At 42.8% G+C, this 16,179-nt stretch overlaps 1 protein-coding gene across 1 annotated transcript in view; it reads right to left on the reverse strand.

Annotated features, from left to right (window-relative positions):
• LOC137378452 (protein-glutamine gamma-glutamyltransferase 2-like) overlaps positions 1-13,730 on the reverse strand; it is a 47,537-nt gene extending 33,807 nt beyond the window's left edge. Inside the window, exons 1-5 of the mRNA XM_068048785.1 lie at positions 13,559-13,730; positions 11,011-11,250; positions 8,371-8,489; positions 1,977-2,105; positions 319-496 (exon numbers count right to left, since the gene is read on the reverse strand). Of these exons, the coding sequence (XP_067904886.1) occupies positions 319-496; positions 1,977-2,105; positions 8,371-8,489; positions 11,011-11,250; positions 13,559-13,730 (838 nt within the window). The remainder of the gene's footprint in view (positions 1-318; positions 497-1,976; positions 2,106-8,370; positions 8,490-11,010; positions 11,251-13,558) is intronic.
• Positions 13,731-16,179: the final 2,449 nt, after the last annotated feature.

A 16,179-nucleotide genomic window follows, 5' to 3' on the forward strand; every position in this document is an offset into this window, starting at 1 on the left:
GAACCCCTTCATCCCAGGAATCAGCCAAGTGAACCTTTTCTGAACTGCCTCCAATGCTAGTATATCCTTCCTTAAATACGGGGACCAAACAGTACACAGTGCTCCAGGTGTGGCCTCACCAACACCCTGTACAGTTGTAACAAGACTTCCTTATTTTTAAACTCTAACCCCCTAGCAATAAAGATTAAATTATACAGTGGCTCTTTTCTAGTTATTCATTGATCAAAGTCACTGCTACTCTTTCTGGCCATCACACAATCTCCTTAGAATTAGATTCCTTTTCAGAATAAAATCCTTTTTATCTCCTCCCTTCTGTACCTGTGCAAGCCACTGCTGCAAACACCCAGCACTGTCCATAGAGAACCGGTTGATAGCCATTGTTGTTCCACTCATGAAGGATGGGAAAACTTCCATTCCAATTCCAAGGACACTTCCCGCCATCATATGGTGGATTCCATCTTCCCTGAAGTATCCCTCTGTCATCACAGCAATTCACCTGAAAAAGGTAGAACAGTGAGACTGTATTAACACTGTTGTGTAATTTTTATTCCTAAGACTAGCAATGAAATCATTACATTGAAGTGATCATGGTTATTGCAATAGAAAGTTTACAGCCTTTTATGAAACTTGCATCGAGATGACTTTCGTCTTTCCCTCATCTTTCCCTGAAGGGAGAACCATACACTTCAACACTTGCTAGGTTCTTTGTCCTTTGCTGCAATTTGCAAGGCCACAAGTCCATTATATCTCATTGAGGATCAAGACCTTTGCTAACTGAGACAGCAGAAGTAAAGATTGTAATAAGGTACAGTGATGCTGAATTAAATTACGTTGAATTAATTTTTTGCTCTTTTCTTAAAAAGCAGATTATGCAGTCACATTAAATGAGGTTACTGTAGACTTCCAGACCTGCAGTAAAGAAGGAGCGAGCTTGATGGACTGAGTGGCCATTTGTTCCATCAGACTTTCTTATTTTCTTAAATATTTGGCTATTGAAATAGTTAAGCAAGCACAACGGAAATAAAATCATAAAACGTGAATAGGAACAAAGAAATAAGAAAGGATGCATGAATGAGAGGGAGATTGAGTGATGGCCAGAAAGAGTGGCATTGCCTTTGATCAATGAACAACTAGAAAAGAGCCACTGGATAATTCAATCAGGACTAAAGGCCAGTATTTCTGAATATCTCCTGGTTTTTCTTTCTATTATTCTGCAGGGTGACTTAGAAAGAAAGAAAGAGAAAGAACTTGCATTTATAAAGTGCTTTTCATGATCTCAGGACATCCCAATGTTCTTTATAGCTATTGAACTACTACAATGAAATAAATGTTGGATTTTGAGTAATACGCAGCTGTTTGTGCAGAGCAATGTCCCATTAACAGCAATCAGATAATGACCAGAGAAACTTTTTTTTTTACTGTTGGTGCTTAAGGGATAAATATTGGTCAGGACACCAGGGAGAACTCCCCTTTTTTTTCCCCCAAGGTATGGCCATAGAATCTTTTACGTCCATCTGAAAGGGCAGATGAGTTCCTGGTTTAATATCACATCTGGGAGGTGGCACATTCAACAGTGCTGTACTCCAACAGTGTCAGTTTAAATTTTGTGTTCAAATATTGGGATTGGAACTCGAACCCACAACTTTTGGTCTTAGAGATGAGAGTACTACAGACTGATCCAAGGATGACACGTCAATGTAGTACTGCGGGCGTGCTATAAAAAGTGGATGGAAGATGTTCAGCAAGGTCTCAAAACTTCATCGTGTGGTGCAGTGTTTTAAAAGACAACCAAACTACAACTAACATCAAAATCTCACAATGTTTGTTGTGATCTGGAAGAAGGGATTGGGGAAACAGAAATATTAAGCCAGAGAATACATGAAATCTATGCAGACAAATAAACCTTTGTTCAAAGCCATCACATTATTACTACGTTTTACTCTCAATATTGTCAGCTGTAATATTACTGTGCTTACCATAGCTGTCACTATTCTACTGATGTAAACAGGGTCATTTCTGCGTGAATAGTCCTTCTGTGAGTTCTTTATGCATTTGGGATTGAGTTCCAATAACTTAAGACAGATACCTATGACATCCTCTTCAAACTGAAAAAGAAAGAACATTTCAAGAACTGATCAGCGATGATAGTGTCTTTTATATCTACTTTTATGTACAATTCCCACAATAGCAGAAATATGAATATCTGGTTAGCTTCAATATTATATTGATATTCAGTAGCTACAGCATTCAGTGATATTGTTCTGAGGTTCTCTTTCCTGTTCTGGGATAGCATGGCCCGGTGGTTCCATTTAGTTGCATATGCTGCTGAAAGTGCAATATCCTTGCATCCTCTCTTTGGCTGTGAACCAACCCTGGGATATTTTCCACAGTCAGCTCATTTAAATACATTTTGGTAGGTTTCAGTCAGAAATGCTGCATGCCCAGGGAGTCCACTTTGCTGGAAACATTTGGTGTCTGTAGGGTAGTGTAGCACAGCCAATGCCCTCCACAACACAGGACGGCATGGCCAGTGCCTGTGATATGTGACAATAATTTTCTTCCTTACCACTTGGGCGTAGAGCATCACATAGTTGAAGCACATACAACACAGTCAACTCGAGTGTAGAAAATAGGGTAGGAGTTGATTTTAGTTAGTTACTGTCCTAGATGAAGTAATATTATACCAGTCTTTCTCAGGACGACTTTCAACACTTGCCTCTGTATTTAAGAGCTCAAAGGGCAAATCTGTAAAACAAATAGCTCCTTTATGTTGTCATGCCCAGTAAAGACATATCCTACATTTAAGATACAAACTTAATTCAATGTGAAATCTTCGAAATTGACTTTTCCTTTTAAACACATGGATGCTGTGCTGCAAAAGATGGATGCTGAACGTCACATGACTTGGCTTGTGTATTCAAACACTGCTTCACTGTCTCAAAATGACTAAAGGATATATTCCAGACTAAGAGGTATCGACTACACCTATCCTGAAACCATCAATAGACACTCCTGAATTGAATGGTTTTCTTTTGAGGCAAAGAAGGTGTCAAGTAGCTACATCTTAACAGAATGATACTCATCCAGATAACAATAGATAACAATGGATTCTACATCCTGGTCCAATGTGCTGTCACACCAGGAGAGAAGGCCATGTGTCAAATAACAGAAATGCTATCATGATGAATTGTGAGCTGAAAAGGTAACCCTCTGGAGAGAGGGAGAGAGAGATAACTGCAACCTCACAGAAGACAGTCCAGCCAGAAGCTGTGGAAAGATTCAGCCCAAACAAGAAGAAGCCCTGCTGCTAATTCCACACCAACTTGGTGCAGCAGAGAACTGAAAGTGATCACCACTTCCAGGCTGAAATCGTAACCACCAGAAATATACATCTCAACACATTCAAGACTACAAACACACAGGCCTGCATCTTTAAAAGAAACTGTCCTACTTAGTAAACCACAAAGACCTACCACACATTGAATTCTTACCCTTTACCTTCTACCTATCTTTGCTTGAGAGTGCATGTGAGAGTGAATACATGCATGAGTGGTGTTGTGAACATTTCAGCGAATGAATATTGCTCCATAATCTTCTGTTTTAAACCTGCAAGAAAACATGCCACTGTCTGTTTATTTGGCAAGTAAAACACTCAGGGGCTAACTCATGGGGCTGGATTTTACAGATCCCCCACCCCGACGTCGGATTGTGTGACGGGGGTGGCCGGAAAATGTCTCCCGGAGAGGGCCACCATTCACCCTGATGCTGGGCGGGCCAACCTGCCCACTCCCTCCAATGGTTGGTGGCGCGGCCCCCATTTACATATTAAAAAATTAAAATAATTGAATTAATCATACATACACCATTGTCTTCCGCCCCGCTGTGATCTTCCTGCCGCTGGCCGGCACCCGCATGCCTTCGGATCCCCGTCCAGGGAAACGAGTCAGGACACTTGCGGGGAGAAGGGAGGAGGTAATTTTTTAAGTACGGGAGGGGGAGAATGGGGCCAAAGTAACATCATTGATGTAGGGGATGATGGGAAGGGTTTTAGGTTAAAGCTTATGCACTTTGTGGAGGGGAAAGGTCAGGTGGTCAAGGTAAATGTTTTGGGGGGAGTGGGCAAGTAATTAATTTAATGGTTTTTGGGGGGGTGGTGGTGGGAGAGGGCCAAAATAAATGTATTTTTATCACTGTATCTTTAAATATTTAAATGTAATGGTAGGGCTCAAAGTCCTTTAAAAATGAGTCAGAAGCCTGCACACAGGCAGCTGACGCCATTGTCAGGGATGGACAGCCCGCCCCCTCCACTTGATCGGGGGTGGGGGGAGGGTGGCCCGCTCCGGCTACTTAAATGAGCTACTGTGCTTAGGATTGTGGCGGCTGAATGATGCCACCATTGTTTTTATCTGTTGCCGATATTGGAGGCAGACTTGTAAAATTCAGCCCACCAATTTAAACAAAACACAATTATGGTCAGTTCGGAGGTGAACCCTGGGAACCACCCGCACCTATTACCACAAGAGGACAATTAGAAATCAATGATGCTAAGATCCAATAAGGCATGTTGATGAATAATTGCAGGGCTTTTACACTGAGGGACATTTGGCTGAAGTGAATAATAGTTTCCCCCAACAGCAAAAAACCATTCAAATGTTGAGTACTTATCCAGTTTCTTTACTTTGCCTGTATATCTTTTCTCTGTGATGGATATAATACATTTTTTCCTGAAGAAATATTATAACGGCCTTGTTTTGGCACAGGAAGCCTTGCTGGCTAATAATGGGAGATGTTATCACCAGGGATTTGAAACGGTGACGTTACGGGTAGCAATGACAGTAGCTAAATTATCAATAGTAGTGATGATGGGTCAGATCTTGTTGTCCCGCTGCCAGGATTGGTGGCGGGTGCGGAAAATGGCTGCTCTCCTGCTTGTGACCCTTGCGGACGCAGTGCCGTGATTCCGTAGCGGGCAGCCACTTAACATATTGATGGCGGCCGCCCCCCCTCCCGAATCATGTGACGAGGGCATAATCAGCAACACCATGAATGATGTCACCTGATGCAGGAGCAGGTGCTGGCGCTATCTTTAAAAGGCTGTCAACCCTGAAAACAAAATGCAGAGTTGTCCCTGTTCACCCCATCCATAACATAATGCAAAGTCGACCCCTTCCCCATCAATCCATACACACAATGCAGCGTTGACCCCTTCCACCTCGCCCATCCATGGAAGAATGCAGAGATGACCCCTTCCCCCCACCATCCATAGAAGAATGCAGAGGTGACCCCTTCCCCCCCACCATCCAGAGGAGAAGACAGAGGTGATCCCTTCCCCCCCACCATCCAGAGGAGAAGACAGAGGTGACACCTTCCCTCCCACCATCCATAGATGAATGCGGAGGTGACCCCTTCCCCGCCTTGGTGGCACCAGCTTCTTGTGGACAGGAAAGTGAAGGTACAAGAGTGTCGCACGTCAAGCTCAAGATTGGGAATGGATGGGAAGATCACAGTGGATGACATTGAAATGTATGCAAAGATGTATTTAACATATTTAAACCAGGGTCCTGCCACAGAGCAGCAGAGGTGCCGCCATGGAACGTCCCCGCCCCCGGGAAGATCAGGCCCGGCAATTCAGGTGTTGGGTTCTATGGCAGCCGCTGTTGCGCTGATTTTCCGGCCCCCTTCCCACCCCGCCATGGAAACCGCCATTGGGTCGAGCACAAAATCTGGCCTGACGTATGTGCAGAAGGGCCACAAAGCACAGAAATTTCTTTTTCACTGTTTCATGTTTCATTTATGACGTAGAATTAAATATATTATAGTTTGTGGAAGTGCAAGCAATATTATGAACAAAATTATTGTAAGTGCAAAAGTAAGCAGGATGATAGAATATCTGACACTATGACCCTGAAGTACCTGGGGCACCAAGGATGGGTGTAGATCTGAAGCAAAGCAGTACTTTCATCTTTGCTTTGACCCTGGTTCCATTGAGATTCCAGGGTTAGGGTCATTTAAATGTCATGGGTAGATATTTCTGGCACAACTGGGGCACCTACCTGAGCACGGGGGATGAACTTCGCTGTGACAGCTGCTGCCACATTAATCAGCCTATGGAGCTCTGGAAGGAAGCCCAAATTTCTTTTTTTATATTCTCCATTTGTTTCATCTGCCGGCTTATACAACACAACTGATCTCTCTGCAAAATCAGCCTTTGGATTTTGAAAGCAGCCATCCCCTCCCCCTCCCCACCCTTGTGGCTCTAACAATGCTGGACAGCAGGGATTCACTGATGTCCTTGCCACCTAGTGCTGCTAAGGGAGTAAGTGACAGAAATTCACAAATGTGTGAAGATTCTTTGCACCTGGCCTTGAAATTGCTGTGATTTCTGTTGGGACTGAAAAGGAGTGGAATGCTGATGAATGTTGGGTCCTTCCAAATCCACTTCAAATGACAGTGGTCCTTCGGCACATAAGTCATGCAAATATCCTCTCCCTGATCTCAGGGATTTTGTTGCTCATACTGCTATCTTGACGTATTACATCACTGAATGCTAAACCACCACTGTTAGGAAAGTATTTGCTATATAGAACCAAGGATTCATGCATTCCATGAAGCCTTTCTGCTATTTAACTTTTGGTTACAGAATTTAGGAGAAAACATCTGCTGTCTGGACATTAGTATTCGTGACACTAATGATCAAACACTTAATACGCTAGTATTGCGTCCCTTTGTCTATTATATTAATGCAGATGTTAAGCGGTTTATTTTCAATAGCTTTTTGCCGCCTGTTAAAATAGCACCCTTTAAACTCAGCGGGGTGCCCGCATTTAGCGACCGCCGAGGAGCCTCTGCAATCCTTCACACTGGGGCTCATTTCAATAGTGGGGGTGGAGTGCCCGCCCCTGATGAGGTGTAGGGGCGGCCTCCACGTCCCCGGAAATGGCGTCCAACGTCACTGTGCAGATGCCGGCATCAATTTTAAAGGGCTTTTATCCCTTACAATTCATTTTAATGTTTAAAGGCAAAACATAGGTGACTGTTACTAAATAGAAAGATAACTAATGGAGGCCATTCCCCAATTGATCGAAATGACCATCAATTGATTTCTCGAATACCCGAACTTCCCGCCCAAGCTTCTAATATCAGACCTCTAACCCCTTACCACTATTCACATAACCAATTAAATCTGTTTTCCCTGCTTCCCCACCCCTCCCGCCCTGAAATTTTTATTATTCCCCCCCTTCCCACCAGCTTCTTGCCTTGGAACTCCATGCGGAATTCTGATGGCGTGCGAAGGCTGAACGGAGGCCGTAAAATCGGTGTGGGACGGCAGCTAAGTTACTTTGCATATATTTAGTGGCCATCTGCATATGGAGCTGAAGGGCCCACCGCCAGGCCCGCCACACCGAGGTCGCCCCCCTCCCCCGCCGGTAATATGCGTCGGGCCCTTCTTGACGTTGCGGGTCGAGGCGAGTTTCTCCCCGCAGCATTTTACCGGCCCCCGCACTGCAACTCATGGTGTCGAGGGGCTGGTAAAATTCAGCCCATTATCTCAAGGTGTTAAGCTTGTGTCACTAACAATAATGTCTAGGCTGCAGTTTTGTAGCAGCAGGGAACAAAACTGTATTCAATATATATCACCTGCAACCTTTACAGTTACCTTCAAAGCATGCAACTTAACTTTGGCATCAGTGGCAGGAAACTTACACTTGTTTACATGAGTTGAGCTGCATACATTCAGAGATAAATTTCACTGAATTTGCAGGGGATTTAATGTTACTCTATATACTGGGATGAAAATAGCTCACAGAGTACCATAGACTGCAATTTGATCTCAGTGCCATCTAAACAATAACAACATTTATATAGTGCCTTTAATGTAGTGAAATGTTCTAAAGCGTTCACAGGAGCATAAAAAGGCAAAATTATCACTGGGCCCAAGGAGGCGTCATTAGGACATGCTTTATCAAAGAGGTAGGTTTGAAAAGCATCTTTAAAGAGAAGAGAGGGTTGGAAAAATGAAGAGGTTTGGAGAGGGAACTCCACAGGTTAGTGCCTAAGTAGCTGAAGACACGACTGCCTATAGTGGGATGAAGGGAGTGATGGATGCAAAAGTGGGAATAACGCAGAGTTCTCAGGGAACTGTAGGACTGGAGGAGGTTACATAGATAGGAAGGGGAGAAGTTGTGGAGGGATTGAATTACAAGAATAAGATTTTTTAAATTGAGGCATTGGTGGATCGGGAGCTAATCAGAGAGCACCGGGGTGATGGGTGAATATGACTTGGTGCAAGTTCGAATACAGGCAGAAGATGCATTATGGCTCACTTACTAAACAGAGCTCAATAACAAATTGTTCAAGAATTTCATATACCTGTCCAAAGTACCATGGGCGGTTTTGAATAGAACGACTACTCCCAATGTAGATGACTCCATCTTCATTCAGCACATATTCTTCGCGTTGTTCTTCACTGTCCAAAAAGACTTCATCCTCTGATAGGGTAAAGCACAGATTTCATAACACAGCAATCATTTGTAATTTGTATATGTGAAGTAAAAAGACAAACAAAAGTTTCTTCAGGACTGGATTAGGAATCACAACTTGCAACAGTAGGAAAGTAATAGCAGCAACATTTATGACCAGCAAATTGACAGGATGTATAGATACAATAATCTGACAGATCTGTGTTTATTCTTCAAAGTAAACACCAACAGCCTAGAAATGGGATTGTGCAGCACCCATTAAAACAAGTACCTACGACTCAAATATGGTGTGCGTGTGCTCATTTTGTGCTGGACATGTGTCTCCCTCCATATGAGTTAGGGCTATTCCGTAGCTGTCAAAGGCGCAAGCCTGAAACTAGAGTTAAGCCCATTGCAAATGCATAACTGCTGTTTTAGGATCCCATGCAAAATTGGACTGTGATTGGCCACAGCATGCACCCTGCAGGTTGCAGTCAGTTTCTTAAGATGCTCAGCAGCCAAACTAGTGGGCCTTAAAGGGATTGCTGGAGGCTGCCACCTGACAGGTAAGTCAAAATATTTTTCTCTTACATTATTGCAGAAATGCTTCTCCCTTCTCCACATTAAAACCATTGCCTGCCACTGCTCATTGCACAACTCCCCCACTGCCTCCAAACTGCTGATTGCCCTCTCTTTTCCCAAAATTCCCCTGAGGCCCTCAGTCAGCATTCAAAGCAACTGATCTTGCTGTTCCCCCAACACCCAGAGCAGGCTGGTTCTATCCTAATGAGGCCAGCGGATCAATTTACATTATTAGGCACCTGCAGCATGTGCTGCACGAGGAACCTGCATCAATTCAGGTGCAATCCAATTTCTAGCCCATAGTTTTAAACAAATGCAAGGAGATATTCCCCACCACCCCACTCCTCGCCCCCCCCCCCCCACCCCCACCCCCGACTTTGGTGGTGCTAACCAGGAGTCTAAGGGTATGCTTAAAGATTTTAAGGAATGTGACAGGTAGATCTATCCCTGGGGATGTGCAGACACTAACAAAACTGAAATAAAAGTAGAAAATGCCGGAAATACTCAGCAGGTCAAGCACCATCTGTGAAAAGAGAAAAAGCGCTAACGATGTAATATCTCCAAATTTGCAGATGACACAAAACTGGGTGGGAGGGTGAGTTGTGAGGAGGATGCAGAGAGGCTTCAGGGTGATTTGGACAAGTTGAGTGAGTGGACAAATGCATGGCAGATGCAGTATAATGTGGATAAATGTGAGGTTATCCACTTTGGTAGCAAAAACAGGAAGGCAGATTATTATCTGAGCGGCTATAAACTGAGAGAGGGGAATATGCAGCGAGACCTGGGTGTTCTCGTACACCGGTGGCTGAAGGTAAGCATGCAGGTGTAACAGGCAGTAAAAAAGGCAAGTGGTATGTTGGTCTTCATAGTGAGAGGATTTGAGGACAGGAGCAGGGATGTCTTGCTGCAATTATACAGGGTTTTGGTGAGGCCTCGAATACTTGTGCAGTTTTGGTCTCCTTATCTGAGGAAGCATGTTCTTGCTATAGAAGGAGTGCAGCAAAGGTTTACCAGACTGATTCCTGGGATGGTGGGACTGACATATGAGGAGAGATTGAGTCGGTTAGGATTATATTTGCTGGAGTTCAGAAGAGTGAGGGGGGATCTCATAGGAACCTATAAAATTCTAACAGGACTTGACAGGGTAGATGCAGGAAGGATGTTCCGGATGGTGGGGGAAGTCCAGAACCAGGAGTCATAGTCTAAGGATACGGGGTAAATCTTTCAGGACTGAGATGAGGAGAAATTTCTTCACCCAGAGAATGGTGAGCCTGTGGAATTCACTACCATAGAAAGCTGTTGAGGTCAAAACATTGTATGTTTTCGAGAAGGAGTTAGATATAGCTCTTGGGTCTAAAGGGATCAAAGGGTATGGGGCGAAAGCGGGAAGAGGCTACTGAGTTGGATGATCAGCCATGATCATAATAAATGGCGGAGCAGGCTCGAAGGACTGAAAGGCCTACTCCTGCTCCTATTTTCTATGTTTCTATGTTTCAGGTCAATGTTCTTTCATCAGAACTAACCAAACTGTTAAATTGCTTTATTGACCTTCTGTGAATAATGACTGCTATCAATATCAGTGTGTTTGGGAAGTAGGATTTATAATTAAGTGTCCATGTTGAGATACCAGGATGGAAATTACTGTTGGATTTTCTCTTAAAAGCATAAATTCACCTCAACTACTCCATGTAGTAAAAAGTTTCACATTCTAACCAATCTCTGGTTAAAGAAGTTTCTCCTGAATTCTTTATCAAATTTACTAGTGACTATCTTATATTTATGGCTCATAGTTTTGGACTCCCAGAAGTGGAAGTATTTGGTTCTGGCCATGATACAAAATGTCAGTGGATTCAACAACATTTTAGTGGATTGCACAAATTTGGCCCATTTTCATTAATATAGATCCTTTCTCATTTGCAACCTGGTTTTAACTCTCTAAATATAGATCCAGTATTAAAAAGATCCATACCAGTGCACCATGGGTTGAAGAGTAGGATGAACTTTCCAAGATTGTAGCTTTTGGTTTCATGTTCTGTTGAGCTTAGAAGATATAAGCTATATTGTCCGATCTTGGCATTTGGAGATGAGGTTATCTCCAGGTTCAATCTGGTTCCAGTGCTAGAAACAATTATCCCACTCCACTTTTTTTCACTCATTACATTTAATGTAATCAGGACTTTGGTTCCATATGCCGTTGAAGGTTTTGTCCCTAAAGTAAGACAAGAAAAATTAAATCAAGCCCACATCCGACCAGACTGTAATTGTATGCTAACAAATCAACCAATTCTGTTTACTAGAGGATCCCCATCTTTTTCAAATTTAATAAAATAAAATGGTGAAATATATTTCAAAAAGTTGTTTAAAGTATATTTTGCATCCCTTCTTAGTAGCAAGGTAATGAGTGTGGTTTCTGCACAACCCTGATATTTTCCTTATCATAAGATAATTTTGCTTACATTATAAATGCAATAGTGTGAATCTTCTGCTCTGGGAAGAATTGGTTACAATGGGCTTCAAGCTCGTTGATTTGTTTGTAGGAAATGTTCAGATTGCCATGTCCTATCTCATTAATATTAAGCAAGTTGTTTCCCGATATGTGCAACACCAATATTGGGAGCTCACAGCTTTGTGGTGGAAGATCCAGTAGGTTGCTAGCTTAACCACCCTGCAGTTAAGTTTTAAAACCATTATTCAAGAAGGATAGCAGGGATAAACCAGGTAATTACAGGCCGGTGAGTCTAACATCAGTGGTTGGGAAACAATTGGAAAAAATTCTGAGGGACAGGATTAATCTCCACTTGGAGAGGCAGGAATTAATCAGGGATAGTCAGCATGGCTTTGTCAGGGGGAGATCGTGTCGAATAAACTTGATTGAATTTTTCGAGGCAGCGACTAGATATGTAGATGAGGGTAAAGCAGTTGATGTAGTCTACATGGACTTCAGTAAGGCTTTTGATAAGGTCCCGCATGGGAGATTGGTTAAGTTTAGTTTAGTTTAGTTTAGAGATACAGCACTTAAACAGGCCCTTCGGCCCACCGAGTCTGTGCCGACCATCAACCACCCATTTATACTAATCCTACACTAATTCCATATTCCTACCACATCCCCATCTGTCCCTATATTTCCCTACCACCTACCTATACTAGGGGCAATTGCTAATGGCCAATTTACCTATCAACCTGCAAGTCTTTGGCATGTGGGAGGAAACTGGAGCACCCGGAGGAAACCCACGCAGCCACAGGGAGAACTTGCAAACTCCACACAGGCAGTACCCAGAATTGAACCCGGGTCGCTGGAGCTGTGAGGCGGTGCTAACCACTGTGCCACTGTGCCGCCGTTAAGAAGGTAAGAACCCATGGGATCGAGGGTAATTTGGCAAATTGGATCCAAAATTGGCTTAGTGGCAGGAGGCAGAGTGTAATGATCGAGGGTTGTTTATGCGACTGGAAGCCTGTGACCAGTGGTGTACCACGGGGATCGGTGCGGGACCCTTGCTGTTTGTAGTGTGCATTAATGATTTGGACGTGAATATAGGAAGAATGATCAGTAAGTTCGCAGATGACATGAAAATTGGTGGTGTCGTAAATAGTGAAGAGGAAAGCCTTAGATTACAGGACGATATAGATGGGCTGGTAAGATGGGTGGAGCAATGGCAAATGGAACTTAATCATGAGAAGTGTGACGTGATGCATTTTGGGAGGACTAACAAGGCAAGGGAATATACAATGGATGGTAGGACCCTGGGAAGTACAGAGGGTCAGAAGGACCTTGGTGTACTTGTCCACAGATCACTGAAGGCAGCAGCACAGGTAGATAAGGTGGTTAGGAAGGCATATGGGATACTTGCCTTTATTAGCCGAGACATAGAATATAAGAGCAGGGAGATTATGATGGAGCTGTATAAAACGCTAGTTAGACCACAGCTGGAGTACTGTGTACAGTTCTGGGCAACACACAATAGGAAGGATGTGATTGCACAGGAGAGGGTGCAGAGGAGATTCACCAGGATGTTGCCTGGGCTGGAGCATTTCAGCTATGAAGAGAGACTGAAAAGGCTAGGATTGTTTTCCTTAGAGCAAAGAAGGCTGAGGGGGGACTTGATTGAGGTATACAAAATTATGAGGGGCATTGATAGGTCAGATAGGAAGAAACTTTTTTCCCTTAGCGGAGGTGTCAATAACAAGGGGGCATAAATTTAAGGTAAGGGCAGGAGGTTTAGAGGGGATTTGAGGAAAACATTTTTCACCCAGGGGGTGGTTGGAATCTGGAACTCACTGCCTGAAGATGTGGTAGAGGTAGGAATCCTCACAACATTTAAGAAGTATTTAGATGAGCCCTTGAAATGCCACAGCATACAAGGTTACGTGCCAAATGCTGGAAAATGGGATTAGAATAGTTAGGTGCTTGATGTCCGGCACAGACACGATGGGCCAAAGGGCCTGTTTTGGTGTTGTATAACTCTATGACTCTATGACTCTGTAAGACATTTAAACCTCCCCAATTCATTCATGACTACCTGTCTCAGCAGTGAGTGCAATTATGCCATTGTGTATATATTCATCGCTGTAGGATTGCACCGTGATGCGGAACTTCTGTCCCCGCCTGACTATCAGTTGATTGGTGCTGATCTGAGCAGTCCTGTGCTCTTGGTTGTTCTTCTCACAATGGAAGTCAGTGGTGTAATTCATTTCAGCAACTGCAACAGAATCCACAGGATATTCAAATTATAAAAGTAAAGAGCAAAGAAAACCATAAACGGTTCCATTTTACTTTGTGTTGAATAAATTTAGTTTGCTGCTCTGTCAGAACCTTTGAGATCAACATTTGGTTATGAATTGGTAAAATGGGCTGCCAATTCACTATCACCCGTTTCATACTATCACACAAAGCCAAAATCTGTCCCACAGAGTGATAAACACTTGGAATGGACTTCCACATTGAGTTGTAGAAGCAAGAACCCTGGAATCATTTCAGAAACAATTATATGCATTAATGGAGGGACTTCAGGGTCATTCTTGAAGGATGAATTAAGATGGGCTGAATGGTGTTCCTTGTTTATAATTAACTTGCAATCTCTTAACTCTTTCTTTTAAAAAGAGTGCACTCCCAAAATAGTCTGATGCTAGAATTAAAAATAATGAAACTTCTGCACCTTCAAGTAATCTTTAAGAAAAATAGAGCCTCTGCTGCCAATATTTTGAATAAGGGTGTGTTGAGTGAATTGCTTCTACTGAACATTCCAGCTCATCTGCAGTCTATCCATATTACAGGCTGAGTTCTTCTATAGATGGCAACCATTGACAACAAGTGAGTGTGTAAGATTTGAGATGTTAACTTGATAAAATTTATCATTTGAATTTTGTGGAGTTATTTTATCCAACTGGAAATTGCAGCTAAATTTATTCACTTGAGAGAATGAATAAAATGTGATCAACAAACAATTATATACATTCAGTTCCTATTCACTTAACAGAAGTATTTCAGCCCAGAATCATATATTACCCAAAGCAGAACTGGAGTGAAAAAATTTTATGTCTTATCAGTGAGCTAGCTTCCAGCATTTACACCACTAAATCCTCATCCTTCTTGACATGTCAGCAGCCATTCACATGGTTGGCCACAGAATCCTTCTCCAATACCTCTTGATCATCTAGCTGAGTGAGACTGCACTCGCCTGTGTTTATTCTTATCTCTTCAGTTGCAACCAGAGAATCACCTGCAATGACTTATATTCTCGCTCCCTCACCATTAAAGCTGATGTCCCCCAAGGATCTATTCTTGGCCCTCTCCTATTTCTTACCTATATGCTAACTCTTGGTGACATCATCTGAAAACACAGTGTCAGTTTCCACATGTATGCTGATGACACCCGGCTCTACCTCATGACTACTACTCTCAACCCCTCCACAGTCTCTAAATCATCAGACTGTTTGTCCAACATCCTGTATTGGATGAACAGAAATTTCTTCCAACTGAATATTGGGAAGATCAAATCCATTGACTTCAGTTCCCAACACAACTCTGTTTCGTAGCCACTGACTCCATCTCTTCTCTGGCAACTGTCAGAGGCTGAACTAGACTGTTATTTGACCCCAAGGTCAGCTTCTGACCACATGACTTCAATCTGCTCACTGTTATGACCAGGTGAGAAAGGTGTTTAGGGGTCTTTTAGTGTCTTCATCTGGTCTTATTGTAACAAGGTTTGATTTTTAAACACTCTGTGTTTTGAGCTCCCCCCTTGGTGAATCCTGGTTCACCACTTTCCAATTACAAGGCAAAGAAATGGGCACACCAGGTTTTCTTAGGTTTAAAGAGGAAAAGTGAAATTTATTGAAACTTAAACTCTAATTTGCTTTACGCCTATGGATACATGTCGCATACCATGCATACACGATACATACATGCAAATAGAGACAAAAAAGAGCAGAAGAAAAATGAAATGGAGAAGTTTGAGACAATCTCTGAAGAGGGTTTTTTTACTGTGCTTCGAGCTCACTGTAGGGTCCTTGATTGTAGGTAATCTTGCTTTTCATTGGGGTCCAGTAATCTTCTTAAACCTTCTTCACTGGAGGAGACTTTTCTCTCTTGGGGTTCAAACATTTTTAATGGTTTTTTCAGTTCCATGAGAAGGAGATGAGAGCAGACAGGAGAGAGGTGTTCTCAGTCCAGGAGCAAACTGCTTTCTGACTTCAAATTCCTTGTTGGAAGTTCAAATTCAAAAAACTCCAACAATCAGTAAGTCATGTGACACAAACCGGTCTGACTACGTCTGTTTGTGTATTCGTCCATTTTAGCAGTTAACCTGGAATGTTAGCCTTTCCACCTTCAACATCTGGTAATCAAAAGTCCATTGTGGATTAAATTGGAGCAGGGAATAACCCCTTTGTCCTTTGAAGTACTGTCTGTTGATATTCTCATGTCTCTCTCCAGCTAAAGTCTCCAACTGTTTTCTAAAGAAAGTTCTTTCTTCACCAACAACAGTTTAATATCAATATTCATGTGGCAAAATTAACTTTCCTCATTCTTGGCAGGTGGGTAGGGGGGCTTGCCTGACAGCATAGTCTGGGTAAACCTAATGAGCACTAATGCTGTAGAGAATAAGTTTCTGGAGTGGGTTAGGGATGGTTTTCTAGAGCA

Source organism: Heterodontus francisci, chromosome 16 (assembly GCF_036365525.1).
Source record: "Heterodontus francisci isolate sHetFra1 chromosome 16, sHetFra1.hap1, whole genome shotgun sequence".
Taxonomy (NCBI): Eukaryota; Metazoa; Chordata; class Chondrichthyes; order Heterodontiformes; family Heterodontidae; genus Heterodontus; species Heterodontus francisci.